At 37.4% G+C, this 27,098-nt stretch overlaps 2 protein-coding genes and 1 long non-coding RNA gene across 3 annotated transcripts in view; 1 reads left to right on the forward strand and 2 right to left on the reverse strand.

Moving 5' to 3' along the window:
* The window catches only part of LOC134743481 (uncharacterized), a 154,560-nt gene that overhangs the window by 112,105 nt on the left and 15,357 nt on the right, over positions 1–27,098 (reverse strand). The window lies entirely within an intron of this gene.
* Positions 3,425–27,098, reverse strand: part of LOC134743474 (uncharacterized) — a 78,288-nt gene continuing 54,614 nt past the window's right edge. The window contains exons 3-6 of the mRNA XM_063676920.1: positions 13,092–13,205; positions 5,863–5,977; positions 4,395–4,554; positions 3,425–3,637 (exon numbers count right to left, since the gene is read on the reverse strand). Of these exons, the coding sequence (XP_063532990.1) occupies positions 3,511–3,637; positions 4,395–4,554; positions 5,863–5,977; positions 13,092–13,205 (516 nt within the window). The 3' untranslated portion in view covers positions 3,425–3,510. The remainder of the gene's footprint in view (positions 3,638–4,394; positions 4,555–5,862; positions 5,978–13,091; positions 13,206–27,098) is intronic.
* On the forward strand, positions 16,759–26,785 carry LOC134743347 (dynein axonemal intermediate chain 3). Its single transcript, XM_063676738.1, has 2 exons — positions 16,759–16,855; positions 23,487–26,785. The coding sequence occupies exon 2, from the start codon at positions 23,507–23,509 to the stop codon at positions 26,783–26,785; it is 3,279 nt and encodes a 1,092-aa protein (XP_063532808.1). The 5' UTR covers positions 16,759–16,855; positions 23,487–23,506.

The following is a 27,098-nucleotide window of genomic DNA, read 5'->3' on the forward strand; positions in this document are numbered from 1 at the left end:
GTGCCGTGCTTTAAAGTTTTCGAGTGCAGAAGTTCAGAACCTTTTATACCAGGTCTTCATTTAGAATAAAGTCCAAATTTAACAGCGGCAGTCTTTTGAGGCAAATTGCATGTCGTTCGCTGCAAGTAAAAAGCTAATTCAAATTGGGCAGGTATTCGTGGTACATACAGGGTGATTTCGGGGTCGTGTAACAAGAGAACAAGAATCTTGTGAATATAAATATAATTATATATCATACAGAATTCAAAGATGAGCCTAATGATGTTGTTAAGGATTGTTTATTCCAATAATGATGATTATGATCAGATGAAAAGTAGAAAAAAACATTTTTGCATACAATTTGGTCACCCTACTCAATGTGACGTCTTGTCGCTTTCCATACAGCGTAGGTATGTCAAAAGTCATAGGGTGGACATGATTACTTGTTTAATTTTACTTGAAAAATAAGAATAAAATAACTAATTATCTTTTAATCAAATACTATAAAAGATAAGTAAAAAAATCACACCATCAGATTGATCTATTTATTTACAAAAATATAAGTTACAAGGTAGTAACTAGAAACTATCCTGAATTCTATATTTTAAATGTACAGATTCCTATTAAAATACAATAATTTAACAAATTTTACTGAATTAATTCAATAAGTTAACATAGTTTAAAACTAAAAATACTTAGCGTTAATATGAATTCTCGTACCAAGTTAACAAAGGCATTTTCACCACACTAGCTGGTAAAGGCTCTCTTGATTGTTCAAAAACTGATAAGAAATTTGCATTTTATGCACATGTGAGGCAAAGTAATCAGATGCAAACGTTGAGTTGTTTTCTTATGTTTGCTGGTAGAATTGACTTTTAAATGATGATTTAGAATGATACATATTTAATTTGCTTTGATTTTGTTTGATATTTCAGAGTTGGTTAGTATTTTCCTTGTGTTGGTGTGATGAAAAATGTTGTTTCACTCGGTAGCAAAATTTGTTTAACCACGTGCCTTGGTAACCCTCGTAACGCTGAATATTGCATTTTTCGAACCATTCACTACGCTCATGGTTCAATTTTGCACGAGAGGCTGAACAACAACTCTGCCCTTACTAGTCCACATAATTATAACTGATGCACTAAATAATATTCTTTTTTTTATGATATAGGAAGTAAACGATTACCGCCGTCCATGGACACCCGCAACACCAGAGGGGTCGTAAGTGCGTTGCCGGCCTTAAAGATGGGAGTACGCTCTTTACGCTATTCAATGTGTAAACGGGCCTTTACTTGCAATTCTAGCGGAAATCTGTAACAAATACAATAAGTCAAAAAGAACTGTTTTGACTGTTTTTATTACAAGTTACAATATTTTACAATGGACCCTAGAGAGATGGAGAATTTAGTGAGTACTGACTACTGACTCTTTAGCTCTAATTGCTATATTTAAATTAATATTTCTAGATGGATAATATTAATAATTTATAGTATATATATGTAGTATAATTTATAGTTACCTACATCTTAATTTAGGTGTCAATTTTACTAAGTTATTTACATTTTAGAAGTTGTTCAAAGTTAAATCAGTTAATTTATAAGTAAACACAAGTTCCTATACACGGTGGCTTAAGTGCATTCCCCTTGCCAGGGAGGTTTTGGGATTATACTGAGCAACTTTTACTATGGGACCAACCCCGAAATCGCAAAAAAAAATTTGGCTGTTTCATACATTTTGGCTGGTCCATTTTCTATGGGTGTAAAAAATTTTTTCGCGATTTCGTGGTTGGTCCCATAGTAAAAGTTGCTCAGTATAATCCCAAAACCTCCCTGGCAACGGGAATGCACTTATTTTTTAGCCACCCTGTATAATGTGTTTGAACAGGTAGACCGTATGGTGATCTTTAACCACGTATAGTACGATGTTTTATCGACAAATCAGCCCCCATATTTTTTATATTTAGACAGTAAGAGCTCTTTCCCACTGCGGTCTAGTTTTTTTGCGGGTACAGTTTTCTGCAGGATCCCGTTAGTAGTGTACGTGCTAATATAACGTTCACACGAGCATTCTGTTTGCGCGGGATACGGCACGCGTAGTACAGAAAACTGGATCCTGCAGAAAACTGGATCCTGCAGAAAACTGGATCCTGCAGAAAATTGGACGTCAGTGGAAAAGAGCTCTAAATGGTTAATTTGCCAAAGTACGCCTTTGTTTGGCGCCATAAAACTTTAAAGGGGTGCAATTAAAAAATTATTGATAACATAAACAGATATGGGGCGTGATTTATGTATCCTCCTAAGTCTCAGCTTTTTTTAAACGTCATAGTCCTAGAGGCCTCTTGTTCATTTTTTTGCACATAATAAATATTTGCTGTCATGCTGTCAGTCCTGAACAGACTATTTACAACCCTATGGACTGTCAGAATATTCCGCGCGAGCATTCAAATTTGAAACCATATAAAAAATTGTACCCAAATATATACTATCGGTGTTTATTACTATAGTAACTTACTTAATGCTGGGACTGAAGGGTGAATTTTATTATGTACAAAATTTGGTACCGCAGGACTTAGGAGGCTATAGCTGTCCAAACTCATTGCATAGGGCTATACAATGGAAACTACTCGTTATCTCGCTATTTTCTTTAGCAAAATTATAAAAACGCGCAAAAATTAAATAAAAATTCTTCTCCAAGTAATAATGCAATAAATCGTATTAGTATCCCTAACACAATAATACAATGTTTGGCTCTCGTCGGATTTCCGCCTGTCTCTGCATTGTGGGCGTTCCTTTCACAACTCCGTGAAAGCATGTCAGTTTATATGCTTGTGCTTATGCCTTGGATTGGAACGCTGTGCGAGAGTAGGCGGGAGCGGGAGCGTTGTGTTATGAAACTTATGTGAAACTTATGAATTCACAATTACGAGTATCCACAATGTATGTTTTGTGAAGTGATATTACGATATGAATAAATGATAACGCTGCCGCGGAACCACTATAATTATGTACACAAATGCACTTTTAGTTGTCGTGCGATTGCGCGATGTCATTGCGCGATTGAATGTTGTGCTTGGCATTTAATAAACTTTGTTATAAAAGATATGGTTCCGTCATAAAAAACCCAAGAATAGTAGTTTGTTACGAACTTACCTACTACTAATTAAGTAGCTAAGAAAATAAAATATTTCACATATTAGATATGAAATCTTAATACAGACTACTGGAAAACTTTAATAGTTATAGTTAATATTAAGCATAAATAGTTTTACTACCATAAATATAATAAGTATAATACAATATACTACGTCATTCAAACGTATACAATAGTTTCTATCTTGATAACTTTTTTATCATCCACACCATTTGAGTCACACTTTATTGTTCATGAATTAATATTTTGACTAGATACTTATTTACTACGGTCCTTTTATATCAACCATGCTACCCTCCCCCCCTTTTCCCTAGGAGGGGTAGGCGCGGGATCCGCGGGGGCGGACACGCGGCGGCGCGCGAGTGCCCGCGGGGGCTCGCGTCATGCGCAGTCGATCCGCGCGCACACGGCCGCGCTCAGGAGCGTAGCGCAAGCGAGAGCGATTTGCACGCACGCTATGACGACCAGGTCACGGGGGGATGGCCGGGATTCCTCGTCATATGCGTCCCTGTTGGATTAATAGAAGAACCTTATTCATGAACATAAAATGGCGTTGTTAACTTACGTCTCTTTCTAGCAAACACAAATGTCTTAGTAAATGATAAGTAATGACTAACAATTAAGGAGTGTGTGGGGTGTGAGATTACAAGATAGAACATTAGAAGAGGCAGTGTGATAAGGGAAATGTGTGGACTGAACGAAGATGTAGTTGTCAATAAATGAAAAAGGTGTTGAGATGGTTTGGACACGTGGAGAGAATGAGTGGAATCAAGGCTAACAAAGAGAGTGTATAAGGGAGAGGTAGAAACGGAAGTTGGAAGGGGCAGACCTCGGCGGACTTCCTCTGATCAGATCAGGTCAAGAGCACCCTAAAACGGCGAGCGTTAATGAGGAATGTTATGAAAGTGAAGGAAGCGAAAGAGGTACCTATGTCAGGATCGTAGCAAGTGGAAATCCGTTGTCTCTGCCTACCCCTCCGGGAAATAGGCGTGATTATATGTATGCATGTATGTATGTAACAAATTTAAACGTCATTTTAGATTTCAGACCTTGACTAACGCCACAAAAGTATAAACATTTAGTAAAAGTCCAGTTGGCTTCTGGACAACTAACATTTCATTTGACGTGATTTAAACTGTGTATTGATGTGAGAATATCTGTATTAAGATGTGGTAATATCAATGACTTAAATCAAGATTCGTGAGAGCGTTTAAGACATACCTAAGTATCAGACCTGAAGACATAAAATATATATTCTCTCTTACCCATGTTCCAACCCAGGTGGTCCCATTATCGTCCTGCAGCACTGCACCACCAGTGCAATAAGAAGACACGCCGCACCCGCCCATAGCACACTCGCCACGCCCGCGCCCGCTGTCGCGCCGCTTGTCGCGGCCCAACCCCGCGATGTGTGGATGGACACAGCTGGGAACAGGATTTTAGTTTATTTATCTGAATAAAATAAAGAACTCAATTTTAAAAAATTTAACGTTTTCGAAAAAATGATTTTCCGGCCGTATAGTGTTTCAAAGGAAAGATGAATTGAACTGAGTACAATTTTAATTTTCGTTAACAAACTATTGCTCTCATAGATTGAAAAAGTTAGTTTACCAATTGCAAACTAATGTATGATTCCCTGTTTAGCTCCGCTTGACGACGCTCGACGATCAACGACGTTTGACGGCCTCCAGCACGACTAATCGATAGTTTTATTTATTTATTTATGGCGCGAGTTTTAATTCTACTCTCCGTCCGCTTTTGAACCCTTCCCGCTCCGCTCATCACCATAATCTTCCTCATCCAAGTGTCACGGGTAACAAAGCATATTATCTTGTGAGCAGGTAATGTAATAAGTACCTAGCGTACCGAATCGTGATCCTTTTTTTGGCATGTGTGCAGAGGTTATTTGACTACAAAGGCCTTTGTAGCTGATGTTATGAAGTGTATATCCCGTACAGTGTTAAATATGCGAACATGCAATGGGAGAGGTTAAAATAACTAAGACGAAAGTTAGTTTAATGAATAAAGTTTAGGAGTTGGGTAAAAAAATGCTTTGAAAATAAATCAAGAACGATGCACGATGTAGCTAGGAACAACATCAGTTTGTCGTTTCTTCCGACCTCAGCTACGTGAAGCCTCGTCAGCTGCCGCTCCGTCGGTTGTTTAACATATTCATTCATAACATGGGAAAAAGCGTATGTAGCACAAAGCGACTACGGGCAGAGCGCCCGACAGGCGGGTTGCTGGCAGTGAATACGTTAAAGAACAATAGTCACCCAATAGCGAAGAAAATAAAAAAAAAAGTTCATCGAGCAATTACTGAGGTCGTTCACGTACTTACTTACTTCGTTGGCTCAGCGACCCAAAATGAGACTTGGCCTCCGACACAAGACAGCGCCACATTTCTCGGTCCTGTGCGACCTCTCGCCAATTGTTGACTCGAAGTTCGCGCAGATCCGCCTCCACCATGTCGCACCAGCGATACCTAGGGCGTCCGATAGGACACCCCACTTACACGTACATTCACGTACATTTACTTTTCTTTAAACATGGACATCTCGCTGTAGCATTGCGTTAAGCGTCCATGCATGGTATATTAAAGACCAGTAGCCTTACTGCACCGCTCGTACCTACATATTAGCACGAGCGATATGTGTAGAAAGTAAGTTACGCAGACGTTAGCGAATATATCAGTGTCAAACTCGTGGTAAGGCTACTATAGTTTGTACTTACCGGCTGCTAAGACGCTGATCCCTCCAGCAGGTATACCAAGCCCCATGTTGAATTTTTGCCTCTCTTCTATGAATGCCACGCTACCCATCACCATGGCTGATATTCCGCATACGATCTAAAACAAATAAAAATGGTGAAAATTATGATTACGGAGATGGTATCTGATATCCATTTATTATATACTGATTTAAACTAACACGATTTTCACTCATAATTTAAAACTAATACGGGACTTAATCGCGTACAAACTTACGTTTATTTATGGCCTGACGTTTCGAACGTGACGTTACGTTCGTGGTCACAGGCAGACACCACCATCTGCCACACACGCCTGCTGTTGCTGCTGCTGCTGATCTGCCTGTGACCACGAACGTAACGTCACGTTCGAAACGTCAGGCCATAAATAAAAGTAAGTCCATTTATTATATTTATGTATCGTCTAGTGCCTACATCACCAGCCTTATTGAGTTTACCGTGGGACTAGATCTATTTCTGTAACTGTCCCATCATATTTATTTATTTGTATACTAGCGACCCGCCCCGGCTTCGTACGGGTTATTAGACGCAAAAAGCTTTTTCTTTCGACTCCCTAGGTTTGTACACTTGGTAACATTTTTAGGTAGTAAAGGGTCAGCTAAATGTCACTTCGATACTAGGTACAAGCTTAGGTATTATTAACTTAGCACTCAAAGTTGTCAATGCATCTGTAATAATTGAGATTGCCTCTGGGCCTCCGAGCCCTCTTACCTATCGCACACATGACCTGTATATTTCAGAGCATATTGTATGCCAAAGGTCATATCGTCAATAAATAACTAATTGATCAATTTTGCACGTCGGCTGGGGAAAGGCTAAAGCCCGATTCACATTTGTCTGACGTATCGTGTTGTGTCGTGTCGCATATCGGTTTCATACATTTAATATGGTTGTGTTCACATTAGTCTGATGCACGATGCGTCAGACAAATGTGCACGCAACCATATTAAATGTATGAAACCGATATGCGTCACGACACAACACGATACGTCAGACAAATGTGAATCGGGCTTAACCAATATGTAGAAATGGCATTAGTCATGCAGAAACATAAAATAAAATAAAATAAAAATAAATAAATAAATAAATATTATAGGGACATTCTTACACAAATTGGCTAAGTCCCACGGTAAGCTCAAGAAGGCTTGTGTTGTGGGTACTCAGACAACGATATATATAATACCTATACAAATACTTAAATACATAGAAAACATCCATGACTCAGGAACAAATATCTGTGTTCATCACACAAATAAATGCCCTTACCGGGATTCGAACCCAGGACCATCGGCTTCACAGGCAGGGTCACTACCCACTACGCCAGACCGGTCGTCGATAAATACCCTCAATTAGCTATTGTATTTTTAATCTGTCATTGTGACTTATTATTTGTAAGAAAAGGATAATTAAGGCTTGTAAAGTTTTATGAATAAGGAGGTAAGTATTTTATTATATTACGATTGCTCGGCACAAGCCTCCGCCCAAAGAGGATTAAGGCTAACCCAATACAGATTGAGGACTACACATATTTTTTTTAAATATTTTCGTAGCTGTATGTAGGCCGAAAAAAGATGTCTTAAATTTGTTCAGATTTATCTGACAATAAGACTAACAGGAATAGCGTACATTACGCTTTCGAACAAAATATATTTTACTAATATAAGTAGGTTATGTTTTGCCAAAAACCGTGGAACATGATAAAATAAGAGCTCGATGAATTGAGAACCTTTTCTCGATATTAAAAACCAAAACAAGCATTCTATACACAGAATACCTATTTCTAAAGAACCCGTATAAAGCAAATTTCATAAAACCAATGCGGCCAAAAATACAGGGGTGCGGGGGACGAGGTGAGCGAGTCCTGTGCCGTGATTGGTCCGTTCAAAGACATGTGGTCCGCCGACTGATAGTATCTCTGAAGAGGAGTAATGTAATGCTGATAATAATGCCATCTCTGGGTTATGCTGGACATATATTCCTAAGCCGTGGTGCCCTGCTGAGCTAAAAAGCGGTATCTCAATTGAAGATTGCATGCAAATAAGTACCTTAAATTTGCATCATAACGTTCCATTTCCAGTTCATTCGTTTTTGAGATACCGCCTTTAGCATAAGGAGGGCTGAGTGTGGCTAGATATCATTCTTGTGTGTAGATAGTAGAAAACAAAATATACCAAAACAAATATTTAAGCAGGTAACTTAATCGTATTTTATTAAATCTAGAAGAATATATTTTAATAAAAAATGTTTTGATAGTGTTACTAACCTTACGTTGCAAATGAACTAGGAAACAAAATAAATTTGAAACGTAAAAGTAGTTTTTTTAATATGTAGTGCAAACACCGTACAATGACAGACTGACGTATTTAGACGAATAAAAAAACCAAATGACGTTTGGTTTGACGGGAAATTTTGAAATTATTTCTAAGTTGTTTTTTAATATAAATTCCGTTTAAACATATTTTTGGTCAGATTTATGTTAAGATATTAACAAACAGCGTTTCTTTATATCACAACCAACCTTGTAAGTTGTGTTGAGTTGTGCTCTTACTCATTCAACCAAACCAACGCAGGCAAGATGAAAAGCAATGCCGGCCGGGCCGCGCCGAATCTGTGTACCTTCTTGTATGTACATCGGTATAAGGGCAAGGTAAGTAAATTTTCGAGTTTATAATATATATATACCTCCTGAACATTTATTTATTATTTCATCTTTATCAAAAGCTTTGATAGAGGCTTCGGGTAAAGCATATTTATGAAATGTTGGCGATGGAACATGGAACATTGTAACATTTCAAATAACAGCCGTTGAACTAGCACCATTCTTAGTGCCCGTAAGGCCCGTCATACACGTTGCTCTAATTATCATAATTAAGATACTATTTTCCGTGCCTAGGTCTTAATCTGATAAATCAACTACAACCTGCCAAAATTAGAAAGACATACATCTACTGATAAAATCCAACCACAATACGTTACCTTTGTCGACATTTTACATGAATAATATCCCGATTCACTGATTTCTTGTTACCTAACATTAAATGTGACAATAGCACACCCTTAAAATGCATGCTCAACACTTGTCCTGTTTCGCTGTAAAATAACCTTTTTATACTTTTGATAACATCTTAACTGTTAATATATTTTCAGGTATTAAAAAGCTTTCAGAATAAAGTTGCGACACGGCAGGTATCGTGCTTTTCTTCGATAAGTTTTTCGATGTTGTCAATGGCAATTTCAGTGAACCTAAAAAAGGAAAATCTACCTAATCTAATGCGCTGTAACACCCAGATCACCGCACCACAAATTGTGGATAAAAAGCTTGAATGTTCTCAAAACTATGAAATATGCGACAAAAATGGATCTAAATTAAATCAAAAAAAGTTGGATCAAACTATTGAAGCTTTCCAAGTTATTTTGGGATCAAGAAGAAGAAATGAATTAGGTTGCCTCTAATTATTGTTTAAAACATAGTCAGGAAATAAATTGTTACATACTTGCTGTTAAGTTATTTTCACGGAAGTGCGCTTAAAGCGTCGCTGTATTTGCATGTGTCTTAGTTACTTGGAATGGAACGTATGTAAATAAGTAGGTACTTATAAATAATATATTGTACTTGATTCAACATAAGTTTTCATTTATTTATTCTGAAAAACTGATTTATGTAGTTTTCTAAGCAAATGGAAATTGGTACGACAAAGATTACTACATAAATCAGTTTCCAATATTAAAGTTGTTACATGTAGGTAAAGAACCCATAAGTGTGTGTGTGTGTGTGTGTGTGTGTGTGTGTGTGTGTGTGTGTGTGTGTGTGTGTGTGTGTGTGTGTGTGTGTGTATGTGTGTGTGTGTGTGTGTGTGTGTGTGTGTGTGTGTGTGTGTGTGTGTGTGTGTGTGTGTGTGTGTGTGTGTGTGTGTGTGTGTGTGTGTGTGTGTGTGTGTGTGTGTGTGTGTGTGTGTGTGTGTGTGTGTGTGTGTGTGTGTGTGTGTGTGTGTGTGTGTGTGTGTGTGTGTGTGTGTGTGTGTGTGTGTGTGTGTGTGTGTGTGTGTGTGTGTGTGTGTGTGTGTGTGTGTGTGTGTGTGTGTGTGTGTGTGTGTGTGTGTGTGTGTGTGTGTGTGTGTGTGTGTGTGTGTGTGTGTGTGTGTGTGTGTGTGTACATGTGTGCGTGTTTACTGCATATACAGTCTCAGAGCAGGACCGCTAGGGGCAGCACTAGTAGAGACGTGAACGTGAAATGTCCGAGAGTTTCTTATCTATTACAGTAATAACATATACTAATCTATGGACTGAAGTAGGATTGGTGGCGTGATTCGAAATTCGAAAATCGAGTAAAGCTACCGTATGCATGGCAGAGGGGGTAGCGGGACTACGCTATGTCTTTAGAATACGTGATCTGTGATCCTATACCAACAAATCGGAAGAGAAATGGCTCCGCAAGATGTGTCGACATCAACAACTGATGAATATGGAAATGCTCTGAAAACACCGTAATCGGATCACCGGGGATGAATATTTAGCTACCAACGTCCTCATAGCTCATAGCTGACTATTTATGATTTTAATTGGAATACTTAATCAGTTGGCTACAGAGATGAACGAACTTAAGGCACATTATGCACGGGTTTTTCATACAAATTTTTAGTATAATAACTGCAAAAAAAATGTATGGAAAATGTCAGCCAGCCGAAATAGGCACTTAGTTCTTTAATCACTTACAGGTTCAAATATGCAATTACAAAAAAACAGGCAAAAGTTCCAGTGCAAAATACTGCGTAGGTATTGCTAATCAAAATTTACTATACTTATAGACCAGGGTCTTGAATTCTTGAGTCTTGGTCCCTTTAGCATAAAGTCATTCGGATCACAAATCAAAGGAAACTGCAGTCAATGGAGTATGGAACGTAATTATAAGCCGATATGTAATATTGTCTTCGGTTACCGCGATAGTTACTCATGAAATAAAACTATGAAAACGGATTATATCGCGTATATTGAATTTATAATACATCCCGACGTTTCGAACTCTTTACAGAGTTTCATAGTTCCGTTTTCATAGTTTTATTTTATAAGCCGATATGGTTTAAAATGGATTGTGATACGAGGATAAATGTTTGACTATTCATTTTCATTGTTCCATAACTTTAATAAATAGCGATGATATTATGCAGGATAGTAGCGAGAAGTTTTTCGAGATCACTCAGATAAACGTCTTAGTTATTGGGTTTTCGACACTCGAAGCATTTTCCTTATTGACTTTCCTGGAAATTCTAACGAACGCTATTTTACTTACTGTAAAAAGGCAAACAATAAAAGAACTCTTATACGATAAAGTAACAAATCGAAAGGTATAACTGTCATGTTTCCAGGAAAAATCTCGACACCTTGAACTACGATTTTTCACGCTCACACACACAGCGACACCTAGTGGATAATTCGACAATTGAAAATAATTTCTTGCAAATAAAACTAGGAAATACACATAGCTTAGACACCTGGGCCCCATTTCTTTATTCTTTATTCTTTATTCTTTATTGTATTGCAGTCATGTTCATAATACATTAGGTGATACAGTTTGAGGATGGTAGATACATGACACCCTGTCAGGGCACTCAATTTTCTTAAGTCTAGGTAAAATCTAGGTAGTCTAGGTAATCTCGAAGGATATTAGTCTAATATTACTAGTGTGTTGTCATGGTAACCCATGCGACTTGACAGTTCGTGGATTAATAATATTAGTCTTAATACCGTTCGAGAAATGGGCCCTGCATGATAAGGCCTGATTAGAACTTTAAGATACGTGTCAAAAGTGACGTTTCTTCAAACAAAAAAGTCACTTTTGACACTGACATATTCCGATCTACGAGTATATGGTATCATTAACAAATTTTCGATTCTTTGGTTGTTAAAAGTTTTCGGCTTCCTCGTGGATTCCTCCACAGCGCCATCTCTACTTAATCTGTCAAATTCGTTGTAATACAACATAATATGTTGTAGAATATTATTCTACAAAAACTATAGTTGGTCAAACCAATTTGCCACTCAGTAACAACAAAGATAGATATAACTCTGTAATAGATGGATACAGTCTAAGGAAAAAACGTGCCTCGAAAATCACGAAAATTTGATTCTCGATCAGATGGCGCCACTAGTTTTGGCCTACTCTCGTATAGAGGGCGTTGACTGTTTCGTTTGTTATTTATAATTTTAACGCATACCAGTGAAAGAACATGGGTCAGAATCATATAAAAATAATTAATGCAAATAGAAAAAACATTTATCCATATTTAAATACATTTTAACGTATTTTTATAAATCTTCATTTTGAGTTTTAAAGTATGTCGATAGATGGCAGTGAATTTAAAGTGGTTACAAAATTTACTATGACAGTACCGCTCTATCTTATTATATCCTCATTGGTAACAACCAGGAAAATTATACTTATCCCTTTCTTTTGGGTGCTAGTACTAGTGTAAGACAAAGATAGTATGATTCTCTCTGTCTATGTTTGAAATGAGACAGACCTTTGACAAACTATAACTTACAATTAAATTTGGTTCGGGTTCTGACAAATTCAGACACCGTCTTTTTTTGAAGTCATTTAAAAATTGATAAATAAGCAAGTATTTTACTTAAGGGCTTCATTTATTATATTTTTTAGTCCCGACAGTTCTTAAGAGTCCCCGGCAAGCTCGGCCGAATTGCACCTTCCCATACAAACGTAGTTCCGCTCTCATTTTAAAACTACGTGTTGGATTGTAATGAAACTTTGCAAATACAATGACATGATGTATATCTAGGTCTGAAATTAGTTTATAGCTCCAGTTTATAAAACAAACGAAATAGAGCAAAAACAAGTTTTGTATGAAAAACTTAAATTAGCTGTATTTTTTTAACTATGGTATCTGTAGCTACATAAACTAATTACAGACATAGATATACCTTATCCTATTGTAAGTACAAAGTTTCAGAGTAATATAGCTAGTCGTTTTAAAATGAATGCGGAACTACGTTTGTATGGAGAACCGAGCTTGCCGGAGACCTTTAACCAATATGTGCTCATTTATAATTGTCACAACTAGAAATGACTCCAATATCCTTTGATTTTGGTAACAGAAGAGACAACGTTTATATTATCGTTGGTGTGAGAGCACTTGAACTTTATTGCCTCAGGATAAGGTTGAAAATGCCATACGAACCTGTAGGACGCGCAGGCGAAGCACCAGAGCAAGAGGGTATGAGAAGCTGAATATAGCGCCGTCCTTGTCCCCCGTCAGCGGCGCCGCCGACTCCTTGCGGCGGGAGAGAGCTGCCTGTAACAATATAAAAGTGCATTTTTAGGGTTCCGTACCCAAAGGGTAAAAACGGGACCCTATTACTAAGACTTCGCTCTGTCTGTCTGTCCGTCTGTCACCAGGCTGTATCTCATGAACCGTGATAGCTAGACAGTTGAAATTTACAAAGATGATGTATTTCTGTTGCCGCTATAACAACAAATACTAAAAACAGAATAAAATAAATATTCAAGTGGGGCTCCCATACAAAAAAACCTGTTTTTTTTTGCCATTTTTTGCGCAATGGTACGGAACCCTTCGTGCGCGAGTCCGACTCGAACTTGGCTTTCCCCCCCTAAAGGATGATTTCTGGGATAAAAACTACCCTATGATCTTCCCCGGGACTCAAACTAGCTCTATACCAAATTTCAACTAAATCGGTTTAGCGATTTAAGCGTGAAGAGGTAACAGACAGACAGACACACTTACGCATTTATAATAACAGTAACAGCAGCTAGAGTAAGTTTAGCGTCTGGACAAAGTCTTATAGCAATCATTCAATTTGAGCATAATACAAATTACACAAGGCAACTCATTAATTATCTCAATTACACCATGATTCCACCCCGCTTTTCACCCTCTTAAGAGATAATTTTCGGGATAAAGACTATCCCCGGGACTCAAACTATGCCGATACCAAATTTCAACTAAATCGGTTTAGCGATTTAAGCGTGAAGAGGTAACAGACAGACAAACAGACACACTTTCGCATTTATAATATTAGAATGGATTTTATGCTTTAGCTAATCAAAGCTCTGGTTTCCTAAGATAGCGGAGCCGTTATATAGCGGCCGACTCCATACAAAATACTACGCATCCATATCGTCGCTATACTTAAGGGGCCCACTGACTATCAGTCCGCCGGACGATATCGGCCTGTCAGTTGTTCGGAACTGTCAAATTTTTGTTCTAACTGACAGGCCGATATCGTCCGGCGGACTGATAGTCAGTGGGCCCCTTTACTCAACCTCATATATGCAACAATCATTTGATGGAAATGTCGCTTTTCTTTCATTCGGTATACGGGTGTTTTTGTCATCAAATGAGTGTTGCAGATACGAGGTTGAGTAAGTATAGCGGTGAGCGGTGATATTTAGCCGTATTATTATACGAGCTTAATATCTTTCTTTTTAGGGTTCCGTACCCAAAGGGTAAAAACGGGACCCTATTACTAAGACTCCGTCTGTCCGTCTATCCGTCTGTCCGCCCGTCTGTCCATCTGTCTGTCACCAGGCTGTATCTCATGAACCGTGATAGCTAGACAGTTGAAATTTTCACAGATGATGTATTTCTGTTGCCGCTACAAAAACAAATACTAAAAACAGAATAATATAAATATTTAAATGGGGCTCCCATACAACAAACGTGATTTTTTTGCTGTTTTTTCCGTAATGGTACGGAACCCTTCGTGCGCGAGTCCGACTCGCACTTGGCCGGTTTTTTTATAACTGGCGTTACGAGATCAAAGATTGATACGGTAATTTTATCGCCTGGTCTACTGTCTTTGTTCACGGCCAATGATCGTTTTGAAAGGCTGTCACTTGGTATAAAGGAAACATCTGTAGGCGAAAGGCTGTTTCCACCAGAGCTAAGCAGATATCTTCATGATAGTATTTTTAGAATAGAATAGAATAGTTTTTATTTGTAAACACACAGATAATAGACATACATGAAAAGAACATAGTGAAAATAAAGTGTCACGAAATGGCCCCAGCCATGGGTCATGCCATGCCAATGGGTGCCATGGGTAGCAATGGGTATTTTTGTGTAACAGGTACATAATATAGGTTCTTCTCGAGCCTGTCTTTACAAAACTCAACTTTGTTTGTTTTTGTAATTTTGGCCCCTGAATTTTGAGACCTAATTATCTACCGTTGCACACAATATTTTTTCTAAGACAGCAGCAAACACCTAAAATAAATAAATTCAAAGTAAATAATTGTTTGTCGATCTTTGCCTACAAGTCAGAATAAAATAAAATAAAAAACTCCTAAAGGGGCCGACTAATTAGCCTCATGCATGAAGTTTATATTTGAACGAAATATGTTTTATTCGGATGTTTGTTACCGTTATATCATGTTACAAATGCATTTCCGTTTTTAAATTACCATTTAATTACTTAAAATTATAAATAAAAAGTACAAAAATTTGCCCGCGAAAAGCTAGTGAGCGAAACGCTCGAAACGCCACGAGACGTCACGCGTTCGACAGATTAGTGTCATTAGTAGCAAACGTCAGTTGGGCCGCCCAACGTGTGACGTCATCACGCTCTGTCGAATTCGCGCCAAAAATTATGAGCGTTTCAACCGCTCAAAAATTTTCAACATTTTAAATATTTTTTTAATAAAATAATGTTAAGGTTTACAAAAGTATTTTTATCATTTCCGGTGTTCCAACGATATAAATTATGAATCGAAAAATAAAAATAAATTCATGCATGGAGCTAATTACCAGTCCGCCGGACGATATCGGCCTGTCACTGTCAGTTGTTCGGAACAGTCCAATTTTTGTTCTGACTGACAACTGACAGGCTGATATCGTCCGGCGGACTGATAATCCGTGGGCCCCTTAAGAACACTGCTGTTAGGATCTTAAGAACACTGCGCCGGGTCCCCGCGCGCTGCACTTCTAATAAAGTTGATTTCGATGACAATGATTAAAAATGTACTAAGATGATAAATGCAAAAAGTATAACATTTGTTTTGTTTGACATCATTTTGATGACACGGTCTAAGTTTGTATTAGCCTCCGTGATTATTATTTTCACCCCACATTGGTACCACCACGTACCAGCATCAGCTTCGCGCATGCTCATACTACCAACAGTTCGCGCAGTACCATCGTTACCACTATTAATTAACTATTTATAAGTCTTATCACTACGGTATAAGAGCTACCATTGGTAATTTAGTTCCGTTTCAGTTTAACTTAGCAACAGTTGTGTCAGTATTTACATAAAGTAAACAGTGCACGGACTGTTAGTGTTTACTCTCGTATTTGCCTATCGTCAAAGTCTATCGTGTAAATTTAGATTTTAGTGCACACAGAGTCAGTGGATGGCGTTTAAACAAAAAGGCTATATTTTCACGGGAACGGTTTTGAATCTATAGATAAATGTGATGGTTATTGGATACTTGCAAGCATTTTATAATTGCGTGGAAAAGACAAATATATTTAAACTTATTGGTCAGGAAATACAATCGATGGGAGTTAATTTCAAGAGATAAGTAGACAAAAATTTCAAGTCCAAATCAAAGTTGGTAGTTAGTTTGTTTGTCATTGTTGTCAGTCATTATCATAGCCGAAATACGACCACTGCTTTACGCTACCCCCAAGGATCCTCACAACGACTGGTTCCTTCTATTGCTTCGATCGGCTAAATGAATACAATAAGCGTATTCATTCAGCCATCCCCACACTACTACATCTATTGCTTGGATCTCTGGTTCGTGGTTGCAGGTTGCCACTCATGAACTTACCTCTAAGAAGATAATATATAGAAGTAAAAATGAGTGACTTGGACAGTGATGTTGAAGAGAAACCAGTCAAAGTTGTGGTTGATAGTGAGTCGGATAGCTACGAAGATGAGCCGGTGGCGGCACCTGGTGAGGCGCAGACGCTGGTGGAACGTGAGTGAATTTGAACTTTATTAGGCAGTTTGTAAACAGCCCAGTTCCGGGCTCTTAGTTTTGTCCACTTTTCTTTCAGTTGTTTTGCACAGCTTAGGGCGGGTTTATCTAGACGGCGACGCGCGAATTCGCATGCGAGTTTAGTTACGTCCAATTTAGTCGGACGAGCAAACACCACAATGTAATAAAAATCGCATGCGAGTTCTCACACCATCTAAATAAGCCATTAAACTCGCGCAGCGCAGTTGATATCAAAAGCTAGTTTGTCTTTGAGACCATGAGGGCAATATCGTCTTTGTAACGCCGGAGGAAATTTCAACGTTTATTATACGCGTAAAACGCGCCGTTTAAGTAAATATGAGAGAGAGAGAGAGAGAGAGAGAGAGAGAGAGAGAAAATTTATTTAACATCACAAAACATTATTAAAAATAAAATATGTAGGTTAATAGTTTACTAATGTACCTAACTAGATACATTACTTCTTAACTAAATTAATTGACATTGGCATTAAAGACAGCGTGATGTTAAAAAGGAGTCTCGACTCAGCATAATGTTGCAGTAAATTTACTGCAACGCTGGTTTTCAGTCGGATCCTATAAACAAAAAGAAACACTAAGTACCTATTACATAATAAAAGGAATAAAGACAAAAAAGTTTTAAGTGATAAAAGAAAAAAAAAGAAACCTTAAGTATTAAGAACATTAAATGAGAAAAAGAAAGATAAAGAATAGGTATATGGAAGGTGTATGAAATGAAAGTGTGCATTGTGTTGTTGAGTGTGTAGTATTATTATAAGTATTTAAAAATTATAAAGGATTTTTTGTGTTTTTGTTGGTTAAGATATATATTTATACGTAGGTAAGACTGATATCTGAAGTGTAAAGTGTGAATGTGCGTATTTGTAAATAATATTATATTTAATGTCATTATTGTATGTATTATATGGCTGGGCTATAATCAAAGATAAGAGGGTATTGCTCTACCGCCAAGAGGTAGTTCATTTTGAATCTGAAGAAGGTGTCGCTTAAGCTGTGTTTTAAAACTTTTAAGAGAATTTAATATCTTTAATGGCGGAGGTATATTATTCCAGCACTTAGTTGCTGTGTATTTAAAACTACCTCGAAATGCGGAGGTGCAGTAATGAAAAGTTACTAATTTGTTGTTGACCGATCTAAGACCATATTTCATAGAAGTGTTTGAACGCCAGGTGAACTTTTGGAAGAGGTACTCGGGTTTTGAAAACTTTAATACTCCAAACAACAAGGAAGATAGATGAAGTTCTCTTCTGTAAGTCATTTTAAGAATGCCTGATGAATTTAAGTAAGGTGTCACGTGCGTTCGTGGAGGGATTCTAAAACAGTAACGTGCACATGCATTCTGGACTCTTTGTATAATGCGTTCAGTTCTAGCTAACAACCGTGGTCCATAAACCACGTCCGCGTAATCAAACTTTGAGAGTATTAGCGTATCACAAAGGTTGACTCGAAGGTCTACGCTAAGAAAATCACGGATTCTATAGAGGACCTTAAGTCTATAAAATGAGTTTCGGGCAATATCTGCTATGTGACTTTCAAAACGAAGACATTCATCCATTATAACACCTAGATTACGCGATTCAGAAACACGATCTATTTCTTCGCCTGAAATGGAAATGATAGGTTTATGGTTATCTATTTGTATTATATGATGTTTGGAGCCAAAAATCATAACTTTTGATTTATTAGGATTAAGTACTAAAGAGTTCGATGATGACCAAGTCGTTATGTTATCTAAGTCTTCATTTATTTTGGCAACTGCTACAGCCACATTAGCAGGATCACATGGGATGTAGATTTGGATATCGTCTGCGTATATGTGGAAGTTACTATGTTTTAGTACATCACGGACATCAGCTGTATATAGGATAAATAAAAGCGGGCCTAAGATCGACCCCTGTGGCACTCCTCTAGATAAAATAGATGGTTTAGATTTCAAAAACATACCGTTATTATCTGTAAGTTTGATAACTTGCGTTCGACGATTAAGATAACTCGAAAACCATTTAATTGAGTCTGGTTCAACGCCATAGTATTTCATTTTGGATAACAATAATTTTGTATTAATAGCATCAAAGGCACGTGAGAAATCAACAAGTGTCATTATAGTTCCCCTGCCCATATCCTGTGCAGATAGTATATTGTCTACTACATCAAGAAGTGCAGTTGCCGTACTACGCGATTTACGAAACCCAGATTGCTGAATAGGAAGAATTTGATTTCTTTCAAGAAAAGCATATAACTGTGTGTATACAATGCGTTCCAATATTTTAGATATACAAGGAAGAATGCTTATTGGTCGCAAATCTTTAAAACTAGTGATATTTTTTTTTAGGAAGAGGCGTTACCAAAGCCACTTTCCAGGCATCGGGGAAGACTGAGGATGTTATGGATTTATTTATTATTACAGTTATTGTACTTAGTGAACGAGGAAGAGTTAGAAGTAGCATATCTAAGTTAATACCGTCATCACCCAGAGCAGAGGATTTAAGTGATCTGATTATTTTAAGCACAGAGATCTCATCGACTGGCTCTAACCTAAATGATGAAGTATGATAGTGGTTGGATTCAAAGTAAGCCTGATATGGTTGTGGAGCTACAGGACTGCCTGGAACTTGGAGGAAATGTGAATTAATAAGATCTGGGTCACGTAAATGAGTAGGAATTTCATGGTTCTGAGAGTTATGAGTTATTTTCACGGTACGTTTAAGATTGTTCCATAGAGACCGAGAGTTACTAGCATTATGGTTAATATTTTGGTTGAAATAAGCCCGTGTTTCATTAAATAGAGCTTTGTTGACGCAGCTTTTTAAATCAGTGTAGTATTTTTTATGTTCATCTAATCCAGATGCCCTAAACCTATTATGAGCCTGATCACGCAGGCGCATCATTTCCCTAATCGTATATGTTATCCAAGGATAGCTTCTTTCTCTGATAATAACCAGTTTTTGAGGTGCATATAAGTCGAACAGAGATAAAACTATGCTATTAAAAGAATTGACCATATCATTTACGGTTGATAGTGAAATGATATTGTCCCATTGAATATATTCAAGAGATTTGTTAAATATTAGTAAATCAATATCTTTTAGTGGTCTTAGAATAACTTGCTGAGGCACAGGTTTAATTTTCTTTATATTTAGTTCACAAGTTAGGAATGCATGGTGACTAAGAGTAGGTATATAGTCTACTTGAGTGTTTAAAACGGCAATGTTGCTACAAATCAAATCTATCAATGTACTGCTATGACTTGTAAAGTGAGTTGGCTCATTAACATATTGTGTAAAATTTAAATAGTTTAAAAATTTAGTGAGTTTAGTACAATTTCGGTCTTTATTTAACAAATTAACATTAAAATCTCCCATTAACATAATATAGTCATAACTAGAGAATGAGGAAATAGTTTCAGTTAGTGAATCTATAAAAGTATCAATGTCTAACCATGGTCTAACTAACTGTCTAACTTAAGCCACATTTGTTCAACTACGGAGTCAGAGGGATGAGCACAGCGCCGCGCAGTAATGCCTTTCCTGATGTAAAAGCCGACGCCGCCACCGCGTTCGCGCACCGAGCGAGGCCGTGGGACGTGGCGCAGGCTATAGTTCGGCAAGACAGGTGCCCGCCCCTCTTCCCCTTCCCTTATAATAACAAATTGGTTTTTTGACACACTTGAAAATCATCTAAGCTGAAAGTTTCATTAAGCGGGTATTTTTAAGAGTCCCCGGCAAGCTCGGCCGAATTTCACCTTCCCATACAAACGGAGTTCCGTTCTCATTTTAAAACTACGTGTTGGATTTAAAAATTTGCACATACAATGACATGAGGTATATCTAGCTCTGTAATTAGTTTATATAGCTCCAGTTTATAAAACAAACAACACAGAGCAAAAATAAATAAATTTGTATGAAAAACTTAAATTCGGTGTATTTTTTTTACTATGGCATCTGAAGCTACATAAACTAATTACAGACATAGATATACCCTTTGCTATTGTAAGTACAAAGTTGCAGAGCAATCTAGCTAGTCGTTTTGAAATGAGAGCGTAACTACGTTTGTATGGAGAACGGAGCTTGCCGGGGACCCTTAATACATTAAATTTACCTGTTAATGTTACATTGCACCACCATTGCACGTACCATAAAGTGCACCAATTTTTCTTTATTTTTCATTCAATTTATTTAATACACCACAAATAGCTGGCGTTTTAATAAAAATTGCTTCATCAGCTGAAAACGAATTACTTATTCAAGTAAATCTAATTGGAAATCGCGTACAAAACATATTGGCATTTGAAAGTATGTAATAAGTATGTACGCAGAATAGTTAATGTCTTCCGCAGACTTCATTGCTAGTGGTTTCAGCTGAAATGTAATTTTTGCATTATATTTAATAACTGCCGTAATAGATAAGTATGTTTTTTTGTGAAATATTGCAAAACATATTTTGCGACATTTTACTTAATTGACGTTTTGAGCAAAGAGCATATAATCCAAAGAGTAAAGTGTAATGGTAAAGAGAGATTGAAACATTTTATGAAAACTCATTTGAAAGCACCATCTCTGATTTGCTCCCGAAACTAACTATATATGCACTTCTACATAAGCATCCGTACGTGTACTTTCGTCCTACATAATATTTTGTTTGATTTCTTGTAACTTATAGAAGAAATTTGATAAAAAAAAAACTGTGACAAGTGGCAAATTGAATGTCATCAATCTGGTTACTTTTGAAAAGTATTCCAGTCAAGTATGACAGTTTATTTTCTTCATAATCAAAGTGCTGTCATAACGCTTAAAGAGGTTTTAATGTTTATTTATTATTTGCTGTACGAAGACCATGATTGTAAAGAATTAAGTTTGTCCTCATCAAAAAGTTAAAAAATAGGGAAAAGTGTGATTGCTTCATGTAAGCGATGATAACCGGTCAATTAACAGTTACTGAGTGTAATGATTTCCACATAAAAACTATCCTATGTCCTTCCCCGGGACTCAAACTATCTCTATGCCAAATTTCAACTAAATCGGTTCAGCGGTTTAAGCGTGAAGAGGTAACACACAGACAGACAGACAGACTTTCGCATTTAAATTATTAGTATGGATTAGTATGGATAGTATGGATATGTACCTAGATGACAGCTGTCACCGTGCCCAAGCTATGTGAAAAAAATATACAATAAATAACTCTATGGTTTACACTTGTGCGTTCACTATTCGCTCCCTTATTGATCTACTTAAACTGAACTGAACTGAACTGAACTGAACTGAACTTAAATCGCAGGGCTCGTACGAGTCTGTCTAAATTCTAGAACTTTTGTTTGTCTGAAAAAATCCAAAATACAAAGGAATGAAAGGCCTTTTTAAGGCATCTAGGCATAATTAGGTATAATTTAAACATGATTTAAAGCCTTTTGAATACAAGTAGGTCCTCGAATTATTGGAAATGTTAATTTATTCTTAAAGCATATTTGTACAAGGTATTTCCTCTCTTGTGGCCAAAGCCTCCAATCAAAATCTTGAGCACTTCTTCATTAAAAGTAAATAAACTTCCATTTCCAATATGCAAATTCCGAATCCGCCTACATTACCTAGTTAATTTTAAGATGTCGTACTTTCATATAACTCTTACAAGTTTATAACTGTCTACGTTACCAATACCGGAATTTTCCGATATCGATAATTATTATTTAACCAAGATAGATATAACTCCGTAATAGATGGATACAGTCTAAGGAAAAAACGTGCCTCGAAAATCAAGAAAATTTGATTCTCATTCAGAGGGCGCTACTAGTTTTGGCCTACAGTCGTATAGATGGCGTTGACGGTTTCGTTTGTTATTTAACAATTTTAACGCATATCAGTGAAAGAACATGGGTCAAAATCATAAAAATAATTAATGCAAATAAAAAAAAAACATTTATCTATATTTAAATACATTCTATCGTATTTTTATAAATCTTCATTTTTAGTTTTAAAGTGTGTCGACAGATGGCAGTGAATTTACCGGGGTTACAAAATTTACTATGACAGTACCGCTCTAGTATAAGTTACTCTATGTTATTAATTATATTTCGTTGAAAATAGGCAGGGCATAATGTTACTTCCTGCTTTGTTGTACGAGTAAGAAACTATTTTAATTTTTATATGCTTTTTTACCTAATTTGATATTAAATAATAAGCTTACGATTTTGCCCATGTACCTAGAAAAACAGACTTTTCTTTGTCTAAAGGGGCCCACTGACTACCAGTCCGCCGGACGATATCGGCCTGCCAGTTGTTCAGAACTGTCAAATTTTTGTTCTAAACAAGTTCTAAACCCTTAACTCTAATTGATGAACCTCGATAAACATTTCAAACATGGAGACTATATAATTTCAAACCTCGTTTGAATTTTGAATTTATTTGATCGTTGTTTTAGTACTCGTGTAAAAAGTTTCAATTGCACTCATATTTAAAAATTAAATTAATACATCAACGTCAATGACACGAGTGATTGATTATTGATATGTAAACAAATATTTATTGAATATTTACTCAGATAAACAATACAGTATACTTGCTTTGAAGATATTTGAGTTGAAATATATTTATTGGTTGCAGTACACGCTGACCACGGCAAAATGGCCGAAGCACCGCCATTACCGCCAAAGCCCAGAAGAAAGCGATTCATTCCAAAATATGATGTGGACGGAGTGCATCGGATCGCTATCGGCGAAGAAACCCAAATACAAATTGAAATGGTCATGGGCCAGGACATCACCCCCCAAAGCCCCTGGAAGCTCGCCAGTAAAGCCAAAATTATGGAAAACATAGATGTCGGCGGCGAACTATCAGAATTTTTCCCGTTGAAAGCAGAATTAGAGGCTTATACACAAAACGAAGTTCTAATGGGATTCATAGAAGATGACTCTAATGATCTCGATGAATTCTACGTTTGTACTACTGTTGAAGCAAGAGACCACTGTAAATTTCAGTCAGAGAAATTTCTAAAAAGACAGGCAAAGAAATTACAAAAGGCCGTGGAAAAGAAACCACGTCCTTGGAAGAGTCTTGGAAGTGAAATAGAGATTACTGAACTCATTCCAATAAATACTCGGCCATTTTTAGAGCTGGAAATAAAAACTGCGTTCCCCACTGTGTACCAGCCAGAGAAATTCAGCATCAGAGACTCGAGCTCTGTTCGAGATGGTTACTTAGAACTCACGCCGTACAGACAGAAGTTCAACTGTGTATTTCAACGGAGAATAGACACAGGGGTTCAAGCAAATCCAGCTAGAAAAACTAGACATGCGCAAACTGAGTTGAGATACCCGCAAAATGTCTGGACGCAATCTATCGCTGATGCTCTAGGCGGGAACACAACAGAAGCAGGTGGTGGTGGCGATACAAAAACTGAAAAAGGTGCTGGTGGTGATGGTGTTGCCGACGATGATGATGAAGATGAAAAACCCGAAAAAGAACCGATAGATGAAGTCGCACTTAAACCATTTCGAGACGCTGAAATGCGCATGCGGCGGGCGTCTTATATAAAGCTAATGACCAATTTCATGACTACTAAAGATTCTGAAATGGACTCTATTATAGCGCTTAATACAGTCATGGACATGTATTGTAACGATTATCCAAACTTAGTGACACAGAAAGCGACTGGCGTAGTATACGACTCCATGACGTTTGAGGATTACGTTTGCTTTACAGACGTCAGAGCCAAAAATAAGTACGTGTCCTCTGCAGTTTTTCATCCTATGTGGACTGGAATTGTCGCTATTTCCTACGCTGACGCTTCACCTGCTGTGATGAATACGCTTAGCACACGTCCTGATCCAATCAAAAGGGCGGTGTATGGATTGAACCCTGTTATGATCTGGAGTCATATCGATAGTTTAATCCCAAAACTTTACCTCGAATCTCCGCGCGAAGTGAAGGTGCTTTCGTTTTGCCCTTTTAATGAAAACATACTGATCGGTGGATGTATAAACGGTCAAGTTGTTGTTTGGGATTTGACTAACAAGCTAGAAAATGTAGAGAAGATTGAAGTATTGACTGAAACCAGGGAAAAGTATCGTATAGCAATGAATGCACATATGGGATGGATGAAGAGGATTTCTGATAAGGCAGTGGTGCCCGCAACTGCGTTGAGCAATTTGATGACGAATCATTACGGCGCTGTAACTGCTATCGAGTGGCTCTCGCCTAACTTTTTTATATCTCAAACTGGACACACAGAGCTACTAACTGATGGGAAAAAATCATCTATATTTTTTACTGGCTCAGAAGATGGTACAATATTAATTTGGAACCTGTCAGTCGAAAATGTGGCAGTGTTTGGGGGCAAGAAGGTTAAGAAATCTTTGCGCATTGCTAAAAGGCCATCTGGATTATTAGTTGATGTTTCACCATTCTGTGTCTTAGATCGCGTGTTTCAACCCACTTATAAAATTATACTTGGAATAACGGGGCAACCCGACACGCTTGCACTACAGAGTTTGGCTATGACCCCTTGTCCGATTACTTACACTTATACACCTAAGCCTATTGCGACAGGCAGGAAATATTTTACATGTTCGATCTTGCCCCAGAAAGAAGAAGATCTAAACACAGTCATGTACTGCGGCTCACAGCACGGAGAGATGAGAAGAATTACATGGGAGGGTCACGCGTTCAATACTGGAGAAGTTGTCAACTCTGAGTACTGCGCCATGAAGTATCGTTGTTACATTCACGATGGAATAATAACATGTTCTAAGAAAAATCCATTTCTTCATCATGTCACCATGACTGTTGGTGGAAAGATAATAGCAATCTGGTCTGACAAGTTGATGAATCGGCCTCTGATATGGAAAAAGCGCCCTCACAGATTAACTGACGCTGTTTGGTCACTTTATAAGCCAAGTCTGCTTTTTATCACCACGGGTGAAGGTAATATGGAGACTTGGGATTTATTACTGAGAAGTGATTTACCTATTGCAGTACAAACACTCTCCGGCACACAGCTCACGGGTATAAACTTACACACGTTACCTTTAGCAAAGAATATCATCGGAGTAAGTGACTCCAATGGTTCCTTTCAAATGTTCTTAGACCCACCGATATTTATGATCGAAAACGAATCTTACAAAGCTCGCTTTGACAGCATGCTTAGCAGAGAGCTTAACGTAATGCAATCGTTTATATCATGGCAAGATAATTGGCTGAAACAAAACCCTCAAGTTCTGCTAGAAATAAAGAGAAAAGAAGGAGCACTGCTGTTAGAAAAGGAGGAACAAAAGAGAAAAGCTAAAGAGGCAGAAGAGAAACGACTAGAAGAGGAAGCGGAAGCGAGAAGACTAGCAAAACAACGAATTATAGGACCGGCAGAAAGATGGACCATGATAGTTAACAAATTGATAGAACGAACTATAGCAGTCAAGAAAAGAATAAACAAAGCAGAACTCATAGAACAAGAGAAGCCTCTTCGCGAATTGGAAGCTCAGCGTTTAGAAAAAGAAAGAAGAATGCTCGAGATTATGAAAAACCAGACAAACATCTTTAATGACACCGTGGCTATCCTATTTCCTGAGGCTATAAAAAAGCCACCAAAACCAGCGAAGACGTATCTACCTCCTGACAAAGGTGCAGTAAAGAGAGAGTATATAGAAGACTATGAATACTTGAAAGAATCAGCAATGAGGACTGTGAAAGAGAATCCATACCACGCGTCTTTCTCATGGGAAGCCACACTGAGCGAAGGGAAGGAGAGACGCGAAGCGCTAAATACTTATGAGGATTATCTTAACGTGCATAAAGCTAGACTTAACTTTGATGTGCAAGATTTGACGGTACGACCACAGCTGAAGAAAGAGAGTAATAAAGAAGCGGTTTCCACCGTTGAGTTTAGTGAGGCGACAACGGAGACGTGAGTACTTCATTGTTTGAAACAGTATTTAATTCTAAAACTTAAATTTTTCTTGTTCATGTTTTTGTTTTCCTTTATCTGTAGAAACTATGTTCAGTCTGAAAAAATATACTATTTTAGTCTCATACGCCGACTTGGAAACTTACGGCAATGAGATATTCAATATCTATTATTTCTATAAATCGAATAATACAATTATATTTTGTAATTTTAGTCTTAGTCAAATATATTATTCTATACTACTGTTATTTTTAATTTAATTTAAGTAGACGTAGTTTCAGTTTCGATTAATTTCATTTCAAGAACTTAAAAGTAAA

This window comes from Cydia strobilella, chromosome 8, assembly GCF_947568885.1.
Source record: "Cydia strobilella chromosome 8, ilCydStro3.1, whole genome shotgun sequence".
NCBI lineage: Eukaryota > Metazoa > Arthropoda > Insecta > Lepidoptera > Tortricidae > Cydia > Cydia strobilella.

Coding starts and splice junctions, on each gene's coding strand:
- LOC134743347 (XM_063676738.1), top strand. CDS start 23,507: ATGGCCGAAGCACCGCCATTACCGCCAAAGCCCAGAAGAAAGCGATTC.